Below are 14,930 nucleotides of genomic sequence, written 5' to 3'. Positions count from 1 at the left end.
GCACAAAGCACAGAGGTGCCAGAAGATTGTTCTGACAATTGTAGCTCTTAGGATTACTTAGGTCAAAAGAGACTATAGACTAGTTGACCAGTTATGACTTAAAGTTTTTCTATATACGTTTTATTATATGTTCAACTCATACCTCACTCTATTTAAAGAGAATATCTGATTATTTCTAAGCTATACTGAACTATCAATAGCTTTTTAGTAACACCTACCTTAGATACCAATGGCAGTTGACCAGGTTGGAGTGCAGTGGTGCAATCTTGGCTCACTGCAACCTCCACCTCCCAGGTTCAAGAGATTGTCCTGCCTCAACCTCCCAAGTGGCTGAGACTACAGGCATGCACCACCATGCCTGGCTACGTTTTGTATTTTTAGTGGAGACAGGGTTTCACCATGTTGGCCAGGCTGGTCTTGAACTCCTGACCTCAAGTGAATCGCCTGCCTTGGCCTCCCAAAGTGCTGGGATTACAGGTGTGAGCCACCTTGCCCAGCCCCCTAGCTGTTTTGTTCTGCCTGCTGGCAGCTTGTTCACCAACCTTTATCTCCCTAGTTTTGACTATAAACATTCCAGCCCTTCCAACAGAAAGAAGTGTTTCAAATGGAAACATAGATTTGGGTGTGGAGGGAAAATAGTGAGGGGAAACAGTATGTGGGACACCAGCTTTCTCCTCCTGTGTTAGTAACATATCTCTGCATTTTCTGATTCCAGGGAGGTTGATGAATGTTTGTTTTTAATCACATGCTTGCTGGCACGATGTGTAATTTTTGTTTGTATTCCATATTAGTGAAATCATACTAGAATAGGGTATGTTATTGGAATTTTTCTTTTTTTCTCTAGTGTATTTCTTTTTTTTTTTTTCTTTTTTTTTTTTTTTGAGACGGAGTTTCGCTCTTGTTACCCAGGCTGGAGTGCAATGGCTCGATCTCCGCTCACCGCAACCTCCGCCTCCTGGGTTCAGGCAATTCTCCTGCCTCAGCCTCCTGAGTAGCTGGGATTACAGGCACGCGCCACCATGCCCAGCTAATTTTTTGTATTTTTAGTAGAGACGGGGTTTCACCATGTTGACCAGGGTGGTCTCGATCTCTTGACCTTGTGATCCGCCCGCCTCGGCCTCCCAAAGTGCTGGGATTACAGGCTTGAGCCACCGCGCCGGGCTTCTCTAGTATATTTCTAATGATTTTATCCAACTTTTTCAAAAGGAAAGTCACATTTCTTACATTGCATTAGAAGTGTTTGCAAAAAGTTCTTTTGTGATGGCTGGGTGGGTGGCTCACGCCTGTAATCCCAGCACTTTGAGAGATCGAGGCGGGCAGATCACTTGAAGTCAGGAGTTCAAAACCAGTTTGGCCATCATGGTGAAACCCTGTCTCTACTAAAAATACACAAAAATTAGCTGGGCATAGTGGTACGCGCCTATAATCCCAGCTACTCAGGAGGCTGAGGCAGGAGAATTGCTTGAACCCAGGAGGGAAAGGTTGTGGGGAGCCAAGATCATGCCCTTGCACTCCAGCCTGGGCAACAAGAGCAAAACTCCATCTCAAAAAAAAAAAAAAAAAAAAAAGAAGAAAGGAAAATTAGAGTCCAGGTGTGGTAGCTCACGCCTGTAATCCCAGCACTTTGGGAGGCCAAGGCAGGCAGATCACCTGAGGTCATGAGTTCGAGACCAGCCTCGCCAATGTAGTGAAACCCCATCTCTACTAAAAATACAAAAATTAGTCAGGCTGGCCGGGCTCGGTGGCTCACGCCTGTAATCCCAGCACTTTGGGAGGCCGAGGTGGGTGGATCACGAGGTCAAGAGATCGAGACTAGCCTGGTCAACATGGTGAAACCCCATCTCTACTAAAAATACAAAAAATTAGCTGGGCATGGTGGCGCGTGCCTGTAATCCCAGCTACTCAGGAGGCTGAGGCAGGAGAACTACTTGAACCCAGGAGGCGGAGGTTGCAGTGAGCTGAGATCGCGCCATTGCACTCCAGCCTGGGTAACAAGAGCGAAACTCCGTCTCAAAAAAAAAAAAAAAAAAAAAAAAAAAAAAATTAGTCAGGCATGGTGGCACATGCCAGTAGTCCCAGCTACTCAGGAGGCTGAGACAGGAGATTTGCTTGAACCTAGGAGACAGAGGTTGCAGTAAACTGAGATCATGCCATTGCATTCCAGCCTCATTGCATTCCATCTCAAAAAAAAAAAAAAAAAAAGAGAAAGAAAGAAAAGAAAAGAGAAAGAAAATTAGAGGCTGAGTGCTGTGGCTCATGCCTATGATCCCAGCACTTTGGGAGGCTGAGGCAGGCAGATCGCGTGAGGTCAGGAGTTTGAGACCAGCGAAACGCCATCTCTACTAAAAATAAAAATATTAGCCAGGTGTGGTGGCATCTGCCAGTAGCCCCAGCTACTCAGGAGACTGAGGCAGAATCTCTTGAACCTGGGAGACAGAGGTTGCAGTGAGCCCAGGTTATGTCACTGCACTCCAGCCTGGGCAACAGAGTGAGACTCTGTCTTAAAAAAAAAAAAAAAAGAAAGAAAAGAAAATTAGAACATTCAGACAAGCAAAACTAAAATAAATGACATTCGCGTCCCCCAGAGATCACATACGTGAAGGGTGTGCGTGTGGGTGGGGCGGGGGGTTGTGTGAGAGAGAGAGAGAAAGGAGAGACGGTTGTTTTTAAGCCAGAATGAGGTTATTGTATATACCGTTTGGTGACCTGCTTTCTGCAGTCAAATCTCTACCCTTTTATTTCAGTTAAAATTCATCTCATCCAATCCCAAATCTCATATTCAGTTTTTCCCAGAAAGACCCAAAAATGTCCTTTGGCTGATCCAATTCGGGATCATGTCAGGCACCTCTGGTTGTTGTGTTCCTTAAATCTCTTAATTTAACACAGTGCTTTCCTCTCCACCTCTCCCCATTAAATCACATTGACTTGACTTTTCCCCTCAATGATTTTAAAATTACAAACCTGGAAAAACATAGTAAACACTTACGTACACTTGACCTAATTCACCATTTATGGAGAGCCACGTCATCCGCCCACCCCACCACCCCCCACCAAGCTATTTGAAAGTTACTTGTAGACAATCCTTTTTGTGCTTCTGCTTGATTTTCGTTTTTCCTTGATACTGACATTTCAGGCCAGGCTAGTTGTTTTGCAGAACGTCCTTCATTGTGGATTTGTCTGGTTGTGTCCTCATGATGAGATGCCGTTAAATCTTTTGGTCAGGAGTGCTACGTAGATGAATTCGTGTCCTTCCTTCTCACATCAGGAAGCGAAATGCAATCTGTCCCGTTATTGAGGATGTTAAATTTGATCACTTGGTTAAGGTGGTGCCTGCCAGATTTCTCCATTGTCAAGGTCGTTTTTGTGAAATTAAGTAATGTGTGTGTTGGTACTCTGAATGTATGTTTCCTGACAGACTTATACCCGATGGCTTTAGCAGTCTGTGATCCTTGACTAAATGAGTTTTTTTGAGACAGTCTTGCTCTGTCTCTATCTCAGCTCACTGCAACCTCCACCTCCTGGGTTCAAGTGATCTTCCACCTCAGCCTCCAGAGTAGCTGGGACTACAGGCGCGCGCCACCACGCCCAGCAATTTTTTTGTATTTTTAGTAGAGACGAGGTTTCACCATGTTGGCTAGGATGGTCTCGATCTCTTGACCTCATGATCCCCCTGCCTCGGCCTCCCAAAGTGCTGGGATTACAGGCGTGAGCCACTGCGCCCTGTTACCCCAGCACTTAGAACCGGCCTGAATAAATAAGTTATTAAAATGGTGCTTGTAAATTGTGATTTTCTAAATCTAAATTTCTAAAGATAACGACTTTGAGGATCAAAGTGGAAGTTATATCTATATTTATTGACTTTTTTTTCCCTAAACTAAGGAAGTGCTCCCTGCTCCCTATTTACATTTTTTAGTATCACTCACAATTTACGGGTTCTTTTTTTATTCAGTGTGCTGTAACTCATTAATGTCATTATTCTCTTTCTTTTTCATGTCAGATGAGTGATGTGCACAATCGTGGTAACAAGGCTAGAGGGTGGCACAGTCTCATACATGCTCGTGAACATCCAATTGTCACTCTCGTGAACTACAAAGGAGCCATTATTCTTTTTTATGCTTCAAAGTTTGGGCATTGGGAGCCCCTTCAAGCCAGCTCTTGTGTCCTTTTGACATACCTCTATCAGCTTTTGAGCATCTTCTTTCAGTCACAAGAAAATATTTTTCATACACCCTATGACCTAGCCTGGAATTTCTCCAAAGAGCTCTGGTCCCTTCTGGGGACCTGTTGAGTCTTAGTTACCACATAGAATGTCCCCTCTTTTGGATTTGTTTAGATACTTTTTTGTTCTTTAGCTTGTTTCCCAAACCCTATATTTCCTGTTAAGTGGGAAGTTGTATCTAAAACTTGATGGATTCTTGTTTAAAATATGGGTGTGATGTGGGATTCCATCTTACACTGCAACATAAGATACACTATCCGGTTGACTCACTCTTAGGGGTGCCATGGTTACTTATGTGGAACTAATTTTTTGATAGTTAAGTTTGTCAACTTTCCCTTTAACCAGGCAACAGTAAGAGCAGATGATTCTCTTTGAACCTGAATTTTTAAAGGTTATCGGAAAGAAGTAGACATTAATCTATTAAGATTTACAAATCTCTAGCTGGGCCTGGTGGCACATGCCTGTAGTCCCAGCTACTTGGGAGGTTGAGGCAGGAGAATCACTTGAACCCAGAAGGCGGAGTTTGCCGTGAGCCGACTGCACACCCCTGCACTCCAGCCTGGGTGACAAGAGCAAAACTCCATCTCAATATTAAAAAAAAAGATTTACACGTCTCCATAAGATCTCACTTTATCCTCGAATTGCCTGTCATTAAAGAAAGTATTAATTGGTCATGTTTTTAAAATATTTAATTTTCTTGAGCTAGGCACAGTGGCTCACACCTGTAATCTCATCACTTTAAGAAGCTGAGGCAGGAGGATTGCTGGACCCCAGCAGCTGGAGACCAGCCTGGACCCACATAGTGAGATCTCATCTCTACAGAAAATAAAAAATTAGCTGGACATGGTGGCATGTGCCTGTAGTCCCAGCTATCTGGGAGGTTGAGGTGGGAGGATTGCTTGAGCCTGGGAGGTTGAGGCTGCAGGGAACCGATACCACACCACTGCACTCCAGCATGGACAACAGTGGTGCCCTGTCTCAGAAAAACGATTTTCTTGAATTGTAATCATCTTTTCTCTTCTCCCCACCCCACTTTTTGTTAATAGTTGGACAGAGAGACTCTGAAGATGTGAGCGAAAGAGACTCTGATAAGGAGATGGCTGCTAAGTCAACAGTTGATCAAGATGTCACAGATGTCGGCCAGGAGGAGACCCCGGAAATCATCGAACAGATTCCTTCTTCAGAAAGCAATTTGGAAGAGCTAGCACAACCTGCAGAGTCCCAGGCTAATGATATTGGATTTAAGAAGGTGTTTAAGTTTGTCGGCTTTAAATTCACTGTGAAAAAGGATAAGACAGAGAAGCCTGACACTGTCCAGCTACTCACTGTGAAAAAAGATGAAGGGGAAGGAGCAGCAGGGGCTGGCGACCACCAGGACCCCAGCCCGGGGGCTGGAGAAGCAGCCTCCAAAGACAGCGAACTCAAACAATCCACAGAGAAACCCGAAGAGACCCTGAAGCACGAGCAAAGCCACGCAGAAATTTCTCCTCCAGCCGAAGCTGGCCAAGCCGTGGAGGAATGCAAAGAGGAAGGAGAAGAGAAACAAGAAAAAGAACCCAGCAAGTCTGCAGAGTCCCCAGCGAGTCCCGTGACGACTGAAACGGCATCAACCTTCAAAAAATTCTTCACTCAAGGTTGGGCCGGCTGGCGAAAAAAGACCAGTTTCAGGAAGCCGAAGGAGGAGGAACTGGAAGCTTCAGAGAAGAAAAAGGAACAAGAGCCAGAAAAAGACACAGAAGAAAACGGAAAGGCAGAGGCTCCCTCCGAGCAGGCCCAGCCACAGGAGGGGGCGGAAAGCGCCCCCGAGCCCCGGTTATCAGCCGAGTATGAGAAAGTTGAGCTGCCCCCGGAGGAGGAGGCCAGTGGCTCGCAGGGACCTTCTGAAGAGAAACCTGCCCCGCTGGCGACAGAAGTGTTTGATGAGAAAATAGAAGTCCACCAGGAAGAGGTTGTGGCCGATGTCCACGTGAGCACCGCGGAGGAGAGAACCGAGGAGCCGAAAACGGAGGTGGAAGAAACGGCAGGGTCGGTGCCTGCTGAAGAATTGGTTGAAATGAATGCAGAACCTCAGGAAGCCGAACCTGCCAAGGAGCTGGTGACACTCCAAGACACGCGTGTTTCCGGAGAGGACCCTGCGCAGGGAGCTGACCTCAGCCCTGATGAGAAGGCGCCGTCCAAGCCCCCCGAAGGCTTCGCGAGTGAGGTGGAGCTGCTGTCATCACAGGAGAGAATGAAGGTGCAGGGAAGTCCACTCAAGAAGCTTTTTACCAGCACTGGCTTAAAAAAGCTTTCCGGAAAGAAACAGAAAGGGAAGAGAGGAGGCGTAGACGAGGACTCAGGGGAGCACACTCAGGTTCCCGCCGATTCTCCGGACAGCCACGAGGAGCAGAAGGGCGAGAGCTCGGCCTCGTCCCCCGAGGAGCCCGAGGAGATCACGTGTCTGGAGAAGGGCTTAGCCGAGGTGCACCAGGACGGGGAAACCGAAGAAGGAGCTACTTCCGATGGAGAGAAAAAAAGAGAAGGTGTCACTCCCTGGGCATCATTCAAAAAGATGGTGACGCCCAAGAAGCGCGTTAGACGGCCTTCGGAAAGTGACAAAGAAGATGAGCTGGACAAGGTCAAGAGCGCTACGTTGTCTTCCACGGAGAGCGCGGCCTCTGAAATGCAAGAAGAAATGAAAGGGAGCGTGGACGAGCAAAAGCCAGAAGAACCGAAGCGCAAGGTGGATACCTCAGTATCTTGGGAAGCTTTAATTTGTGTGGGATCGTCCAAGAAAAGAGCAAGGAAAGGGTCCTCCTCTGATGAGGAAGGGGGGCCAAAAACAATGGGAGGAGACCACCAGAAAGCAGATGAGCCCGGAAAAGACAAAGAGACGGGGACAGACGGGACCCTCACGGGTTCCCAAGAACATGAGCCCGGGCAGGGCTGTTCATCCCCGGAGCAAGCTGGAAGCCCTACTGAAGGGGAGGGTGTTTCCACCTGGGAGTCATTTAAAAGGTTAGTCACGCCAAGAAAAAAATCCAAGTCCAAGCTGGAAGAGAAAAACGAAGACTCCGTAGCTGGGTCTGGTGTAGAACATGCCACTCCAGATGCTGAACCCGGGAAAGAAGAATCCTGGGTCTCGATCAAGAAGTTTATTCCTGGACGAAGGAAGAAAAGGCCAGATGGGAAGCAAGAACAAGTCCCTGCTGAAGACGCAGGACCAGCAGGCGCCAACGAAGATGACTCTGATGTCCCGGCCGTGGTCCCTCTGTCGGAGTACGACGCTGTAGAAAGGGAGAAAATGGAGGCACAGCAAGCCCAGAAAATTGCAGAGCAGCCCGAGCACCAGGCAGCCGCTGAAGTGTCCAAGGAGCTCAGTGACAGTCAGGGTCATATGGTGGCGGCAGCTGTCATTGACGGGACCAGGGCAGCTGCCATTAATGAAGAAAGGTCTCCTTCTTGGATATCTGCTTTAGTGACAGAGCCCCTTGAACAAGTAGAACCTGAAGCCACACCGTTAACTGGGGAGGTATTGGAAAGAGAAGTCATTGCAGAAGAAGAAACCCCCGAGGTTACCGAGCCTCTGCCAGAGAACAGAGAGGCCCAGGGTGACACGGTCGTCAGCGAGGTGGAATTGACCTCCAAAGCAGCGACAGCGGCAAAAACTGCAGGGCCACTGGGTGCCGAAGAAGGAGCTGAAGCATCTGCTGCTGAAGAGACCACAGAAATGGTGTCTGCGGTCTCCCAGTTAACCGACTCCCCAGACACCACAGAGGAGGCCACCCCGGTGCAGGAGGTGGAAGGTGGCGTACCCGACATGGAAGAGCAAGAGAGACGGACTCAAGAGGTCCTCCAGGCGGTTGCAGAAAAAGTGAAAGAGGAATCCCAGCTGCCTGGCACCAGTGGGCCTGAAGACATGCTTCAGCCTGGGCAGAGAGCAGAGGCAGAAACATCTGAAGAGGAGGCTGAAGCACTGGATCTGAAGAAAGAGACGGATGTCGTTTTGAAAGTAGATGCTCAGGAGGTGAAAACTGAGGCTTTTACGCAAGGGAAGACGATGAGGCAGACCACCCCGGAAAGCTTTGAAAAAGCTCCTCCAGCCACAGAGAGCGGAGAGTCCAGTGAGCTTGCAACCACGTGTCACGCCGAAACCTTAGCTGGGGGAAAATCACAGGAGATGGTGGTGGAACAGCCTGTCCCTGCTGACTTGGCGGAAACCCCTACAGACAGTGAGACCGATGGAAGCACTCCCGTAGCAGACTTTGACACACTAGGCACAACTCAGAGAGACAAGATTGTGGAAATCCAAGAGGAGAATCAGGTCGCATCTGGTACCCGGTCAGGGGGCGCAGAAGCAGAGGCAGTTCCTGCACAGACAGAGGGGCCCCCAGCACCTTCCAGTTTTGTGCTCCAGGAAGAAACTAAAGAAAAATCAAAGATGGAAGACACGCTAGAGCATACAGATAAAGAGGGGTCAGTGGAAGCCGGACTTGTTCTGTCGAAGACGGAGGGGACCCAAGAGCCTGGCCAGTTTGCTGACAAGAAAACCAAAGATGAACCATTTGTCAAAGGACTAGACACAGGCATAGGAGTCAGTCAGGAAAAGGTCACTAAAGTTGCCCTTACAGAGGAAGTGACAGGAGAAGCTGAATGTCAAAAGGATGATGCTACTGAACTGCAGAGTCACACGAAGTCTGCTCTGTCCACCATGGAGAGAGAGATGGTAGTTCAAGTCGAAAGGGGGAAAATGGAAGCAGAGCCAACTCGTGTGAAAAAAGAGAAACTTGAGCACAAAACAGCTGTTACCATATCTGAAGAGGTCAGTAAGCAACTCGTCCAGACAGTGAGTGTGCCCATCATAGATGGAGCAAAGGAAGTCAGAAGTTTGGAAGGAAGCCCTCCCCACTGCCTAGGTCAAGAGGAGGCGGCGTGCACCAAAATTCAAGGTCAGAGCTCTGAGGCATCACTAACTCTAACAGCTGCTGCAGAGGAGGAAAAGGTCTTAGGAGAAACTGTCAGCATTTTAGAAACAGGTGAAACGCTGGAGCCTGCAGGTGCACATTCAGTTCTGGAAGAGAAATCCTCTGAAAAAAACGCAGACCTTACTGCTCATCCAGGAGAAGATACTGTGCCCACAGCGCCCAAGGGTCAGGCCAAATCGATACCGGGGATAGGGTCTGCCACTACCGAAGAAGGCTTACGTTCCGACCTGGACGGAGAGAGAACCACCTCACTGAAGTGGAAGTCAGATGAAGCCGATGAGCGGGTTGCTTGCCCGGAGGGCAGAGTGAGGGTAGCAATCGTGGAGGATTCGGAGCCCGAACATGGGATTCTGGAACTTGAGACCGAAAGCAGTAAACTTGTCCAAAACATCATTCAGACAGCCGTTGACCAGTTTGTGCGTACAGAAGAAACAGCCACCGAAATGTTTGAGTCTGAGTTACAGAGGCAAGCTCACCTGATAAAAGCTGACAAGCAGGACGCTGGGCAGGTAACGGAGAAAGGAAGCGAACCTCAGGCCTCTGCACAAGACGAACCACAAACTCTTATAGCCAAAGAGGAGTCAGAGCCAACTGCAGTGGGACAGACACATTCTGATACTTCGAAAGACACGAGTGAAGCTTCGGAAAAGACCATGACTGTCGAGGTAGAAGGTTCCACTGTAAATGATCAACAGCTGGAAGCGGTCATCCTCCCATCCGACAAAGAGGGAGATGGAGCTGGAACAAAGTCTGTGCCAGAAGATGAGGGTCATGCCTTGTTAGCAGAAAGAATAGAGAAGTCACGCGTTAAACCCAAAGACGATGAAAAAGGTGATGATGTCGACCCTGAAAACCAGAACTCAGCCCTGGCTGATACTGATGCCTCAGGAGGCTTAACCAAAGAGTCCCCAGATACAAATGGACCAAAACAAAAAGAGAAGGAAGATGCCCAGGAAGTAGAATTTCAGGAAGGAAAAGTGCACAGTGAATCAGATAAAGCGATCACAACCGAAACACAGGAAGAGATGCAGGAACAGAGAGAATCTGCAAAATCAGAACGTGCAGAATCCTAAAACATCATGCAAGTAAGGCTCCTTTTCTTCTAAGATAATGTTTCTCTTTTATATCAGTAGATGGCAAATTTGTTACATAAGGAATTGGAGCAAATAATTAATGCCTTCATGTAGAACCTTCAGTTGAGGAAAATATCAACTAGATTCAAAGATCTAGGATAGTTTCATGGTTTTTGGTCATGAAATGCCATTTAGTCTTATCAGTGTTATGAAAATAATGGCTTCATTTTAGCCCCTACTGTGACTGCTTTGAAGAAAATGAAAGGGCATGTGTCTGTGCACATGTGCACATTTGACCCTAAGGCATAAGAAATACATTGTGTTCACTCGACCAGCTTGTTGAGTTTTTTTAAAAATAACTAGTGGCCCGAAGTGGGTTAATATTAAACTGCCTGAAATATGGTGTACAGCTCTTTGGGAAAAAATGGATTATTTTCCCCTAGCAGTAGTAATGAGCATTTTAAAAAAATTTTCCAGTGCATATAATGAGTGACCCTCACTATGTTAGCCACTTACAGTCACTAGTTTTGCGGCAGTGTAACAGAATACAAGACAAGACACTCACCATCTTTGTTTTCGTTTTTGTTGTGGTTGTTTCTTGTTTTCTGAGAGAGCCTTGCTCTGTCACCCAGACTGGAATGCAGTTTCACAATCATGGATTGCTGCAGCCTTCACCTCCTGGGCTGAAGCAATTGGCCTGCCTATGCCTCCTGAGTAGCTGCTGGGACTACAGGCGTGTGCCACTTCCTGGTCCTTTTTTTTTTTTTTTTTTTTTTTTGATTTTTTTTTGTAGCAACAAGGGTCTTGCTACATTGCCCAGGCTAGTCTCAAACTCCTGGCCTCAAGAAACCCTCCCACCTCAGCCTCCCAAAGTGCTAGGATTATAGTTGTAAGCCACTGTACCCAACCCATCTTTGTTTTGTTTTGTTTTGTTTTTGAGACGGAGTCTCACTCTGTCTCCCAGGCTGGAGTGCAGTGGCGCAGTCTCGGCTCGCTGCAACCTAGTCTCCCAGGTTCAAGTGGTCCTCCTGCCTCAGCATCCTGAGTAGGTGGGATTACAGACATATGCCACCATGCCTGGCTAATTTTTGTATTTTTAGTGGAGATGGGGTTTCACCATGTTGGCCAGGCTGGTTTCGAACTCCTGACCGCAAGTGATCCTCCCGCCTCACCCTCCCAAAGTAGTGGGATTACAGGCGTGAGCCACCGTGTTAGGCCCCATCTTTGTTTATTTAATGGAGTTAAACTATGGTATTATTAGGTCACTTTGACAACTATCCTGTTGTTAATAAATGAGGGAGGAAAAGAAGATTTTTATTTACGCTGATTCTTCCTCCTTCTACAGTTAAACTCATTGTCTGTTTAGAAGACCAGAATGTGAAGACAAGTAGTAGAAAAAAAAGAATGCTGCTGCTGAGACTGAAGACCAGTATTTCAGAACTTTGAGACTCGGAGAGCAGGCACATCAACTGATCTCATTTCTAGAGAGCCCCTGACAATCCTGAAGCTTCATCAGGAGCTAGAGCCATTTAACATTTCCTCTTTTCAAGCCCACCCTACTGTTTCCCCTTGATAAGCATATAAATTCTGATTTAACATCCTAAATTCTTAACCTGGAACTGGAGTTGGCAATACCTAGTTCTACTTCTCAAACTGGATTATCGTTCTTTATGTATTTATATGTATGTTTTAAGTAATCCTCCTTCTGTATCTATTGTATATTTTTTTCTTAATGTTTAAGGAAATGTGCAGGATACTACATGCTTTTTGTATCACACAATATTTGACGGGGCATGTGCCATAAAGCAGCCTTGGGGAGCTTTAAGCCTCAGCTATAACCCACGAAAAACAGAGCTTCCTAGTGATAACATTCCTGATCAAGGTACAGTTCTTTAAAATTCACTAACGATTAGGTCCGTATTTAGTGGCACTCTGAAATGAGTCGCTTTCCTCTTACGCACAGTGTGCTAAAACTAAAAAGCCCTTTGAAACATGCAGAATGTTCTCTTGTCATTGGGAAATTTTTCTTTCTAACCCAGTGGAGGTTAGAAAGAAGTTTTATTCTGGTAGCAGATTAACTTTCCATCCTTTCTACATCCTACTTGTTATGGTTATTTGGACCAATGAGTATTATTAATCCTGAGGCAGAGTAGTGAAATGTTTTCTATGTTATGAAGAAGAGAATTCACTGTTGTAAGTTTTTGATTCTACTCTTATATGCTGGACTGCATTCGCACATGGCATGAAATAAGTAAGGTTCTTTACAAATGGTATTTTGATAGATACTGGATTGTGTCTGTGCCATATCTGTGCCATTTTAAGAACAATGTTGCAACACATTCATTTGGATAAGTTGTGATTTGATGACTGATTTAAATAAAAGATTTGCTTCACTTAGATTTGCTGGTTTTATTAGATAACAGGAAGCCTGGGATATATGTGTACTACCTTAGGATGATAAAGATAATAATTGATAAGCTAGAACTTTCTAATGTAGTCATTACATGAAAATGTTTTTCACTGGTTTGAGTTGTGTGTTCCGGGGAAGTCATGGCGGAGATACTTTTCCTGAAATAAACCAGTAGCTTTTCAGACTGACATCCTTGGTACTATTCTACCATCTGGTAATTCCTGAAAATGTCTTTTTGTGTGTGTTAATATTTTTGGTTTCAAACAATAACAAATGTCTCTAGAAAGAAATTTTAAGAAGGCTTAATAGTAAAAATGCCTTTCCTGAAAGGTAATCTTGGATTTTCTTTTTTTTTTTTTTTTTGAGATGTAGTTTCACTCTTGTTGCCCAGGCTGGAGGGTAGTGGTGTGATCGCGGCTCACTGCAACCTCTGCCTCCCGGGTTCAAACGATTCTCCTGCTTCAGCACCCCGCAACACACCCCGAGTAGCTGGGATTACAGGCACCTGCCACCACACCCGGGTAATTTTTTGTATTTTTAGTAGAGATGGGGCTTTCACCATGTTGGCCAGGCTTGTCTCAAACTCCTGACCTCAGGTGATCCACCTGCCTTGGACCCCAAAGTGCTGGGATTACAGGCATGAGCCGCCGTGCCTGGCCTGAAAAATTTTTTAAATGTCTAAACGGCCGGGCACGGTGGCTCAAACCTGTAATCCCAGCACTTTGGGAGGCCGAGGTAGGTGGATCACGAGGTCAAGAGATCGAGACCATCCTGGTCAACATGGTGAAACCCCGTCTCTACTAAAGATACAAAACATTAGCTGGGCATGGTGGCACGTGCCTGTAATCCCAGCTACTCAGGAGGCTGAGGCAGGAGAATTGCTTGAACCCAGGAGGCGGAGGTTGCGGTGAGCCGAGATCGCGCCATTGCACTCCAGCCTGGGTAACAAGAGCGAAACTCCGTCTCAAAAAAAAAAAAAAAAAAATGTCTAAACGATGAGTCATGCTACATTAAGAGTTTTGTCAGACAATTGTCACACAAAGAGCAGTGTCACCTACTCTTGACATATATAACTGGCCTGGCATGTAGCTTTCTAGATTTTACTCAAACTCGGTACTCCAGTTTGAGAATTTAAATTTTGACTGCTGATTAGCTGGAAAGCCTAGTTTTAGTGGAAAGAAACTTTGCTTTGAAAACTGAAAGTAGTTTCTTTTATGCTAACAAACCTAACTTCATTCATAATTGGCAGTATTAGTAAAAGATACACCTCAAGAGAGCAGTGTATAGGCTTGTTTGTAGTTGGAACTCATCTTTTAGGAATTATTCTCAAATATTTATAATAGCTACCCATACTTGATTATTAATATCCTCAAATTCAAAAAACCTTTGATATATATATAAATATTTTTTTTTTCCAACTGAGTTTTTTTTTTTTTTTTTTTTGAGGCAAACCCTCACTCTATTGCCAAGGTTAGAGTGCAGTGGTGCAATCTCGACTCACTGCAACCTCTGCCTCCCGGGTTCAAGCAGTTCTCTGCCTCAGCCTCCCAAGTAGCATCACCAAGCCTGGCTAATTTTGTTTTTGTTTTTGTTTTTGTTTTTGTTTTTGTTTTTAGTAGAAACAGGGTTTCACTATCTTGGCCAGGCTGGTCTTGAACTCTTGACCTCGTGATCCACCCGCCTAGGCCTCCCAAAGTGCTGAGACTATAGGCGTGAGCCACTGTGCCTGGCCGCCAACTGAGATTTAAATCCAAGTGCTGGTGTCAGGTTTTAAAGAGGAACTAAAAGTTTTGGAAATGACAGCAATTTATAGCAAGTTCATATTGACTCCCTCTCTATGGCAGGAAGACATTCTGTGCTATTTTGAACAGGTTAAAGATTTGTGTCGTTTGTGGGAAGTGGATGTTTTTGTTTAAATTCCGCCTGTGTTTGTCTTTTCCTGCCACCTGTGGCCAGGTGCCCGCTGGCCATCACAGTTGAGACTCCATGAGTAGCGGCTTCACGACGTGCTTCTACTACTACCTGGATGTGCCCCGAGCCGTTTCTGTACAAGTTTTGTATCATGTCCGTTGAGAACATTATTTTAACAAGAGGAACACCAACAGTAGCATGAAGTAACAATACCGTTTCATAATTCTAAAGCTGCTGTTAATTTATGAAGACATAATAATCTAATGTAAACTGCAGAAGTCAGAGCAAGTGCCTCCATTTTGTTATTTTTGGCATTACTACAGAGCCATGTACAATAGAAAGCAATGCAAGAC

General features: G+C 45.8%; 1 protein-coding gene and 1 non-coding gene across 3 annotated transcripts in view; one reads left to right on the top strand and one right to left on the bottom strand.

Moving 5' to 3' along the window:
* AKAP12 (A-kinase anchoring protein 12) overlaps positions 1 to 12,653 on the top strand; it is a 115,869-nt gene extending 103,216 nt beyond the window's left edge. For both annotated transcript variants that reach the window (XM_003943559.4, XM_074397276.1), the window contains 2 exons: positions 5,266 to 10,268; positions 11,602 to 12,653. In XM_003943559.4, the coding sequence (XP_003943608.3) occupies positions 5,266 to 10,256 (4,991 nt within the window). In that variant the 3' untranslated portion in view covers positions 10,257 to 10,268; positions 11,602 to 12,653. The remainder of the gene's footprint in view (positions 1 to 5,265; positions 10,269 to 11,601) is intronic.
* On the bottom strand, positions 3,992 to 4,097 carry LOC120363511 (small nucleolar RNA U13). Its single transcript, XR_005579054.1, has one exon. It is a non-coding gene; the product is annotated as a small nucleolar RNA U13 (small nucleolar RNA).
* Positions 12,654 to 14,930: the final 2,277 nt, after the last annotated feature.

The sequence above is a fragment of the Saimiri boliviensis genome, chromosome 4, assembly GCF_048565385.1.
Source record: "Saimiri boliviensis isolate mSaiBol1 chromosome 4, mSaiBol1.pri, whole genome shotgun sequence".
NCBI classification, from domain to species: domain Eukaryota; kingdom Metazoa; phylum Chordata; class Mammalia; order Primates; family Cebidae; genus Saimiri; species Saimiri boliviensis.
The sequence above is the reverse complement of the archived record's forward strand: the minus strand, read 5'-3'. Positions and strand labels throughout refer to the sequence as shown.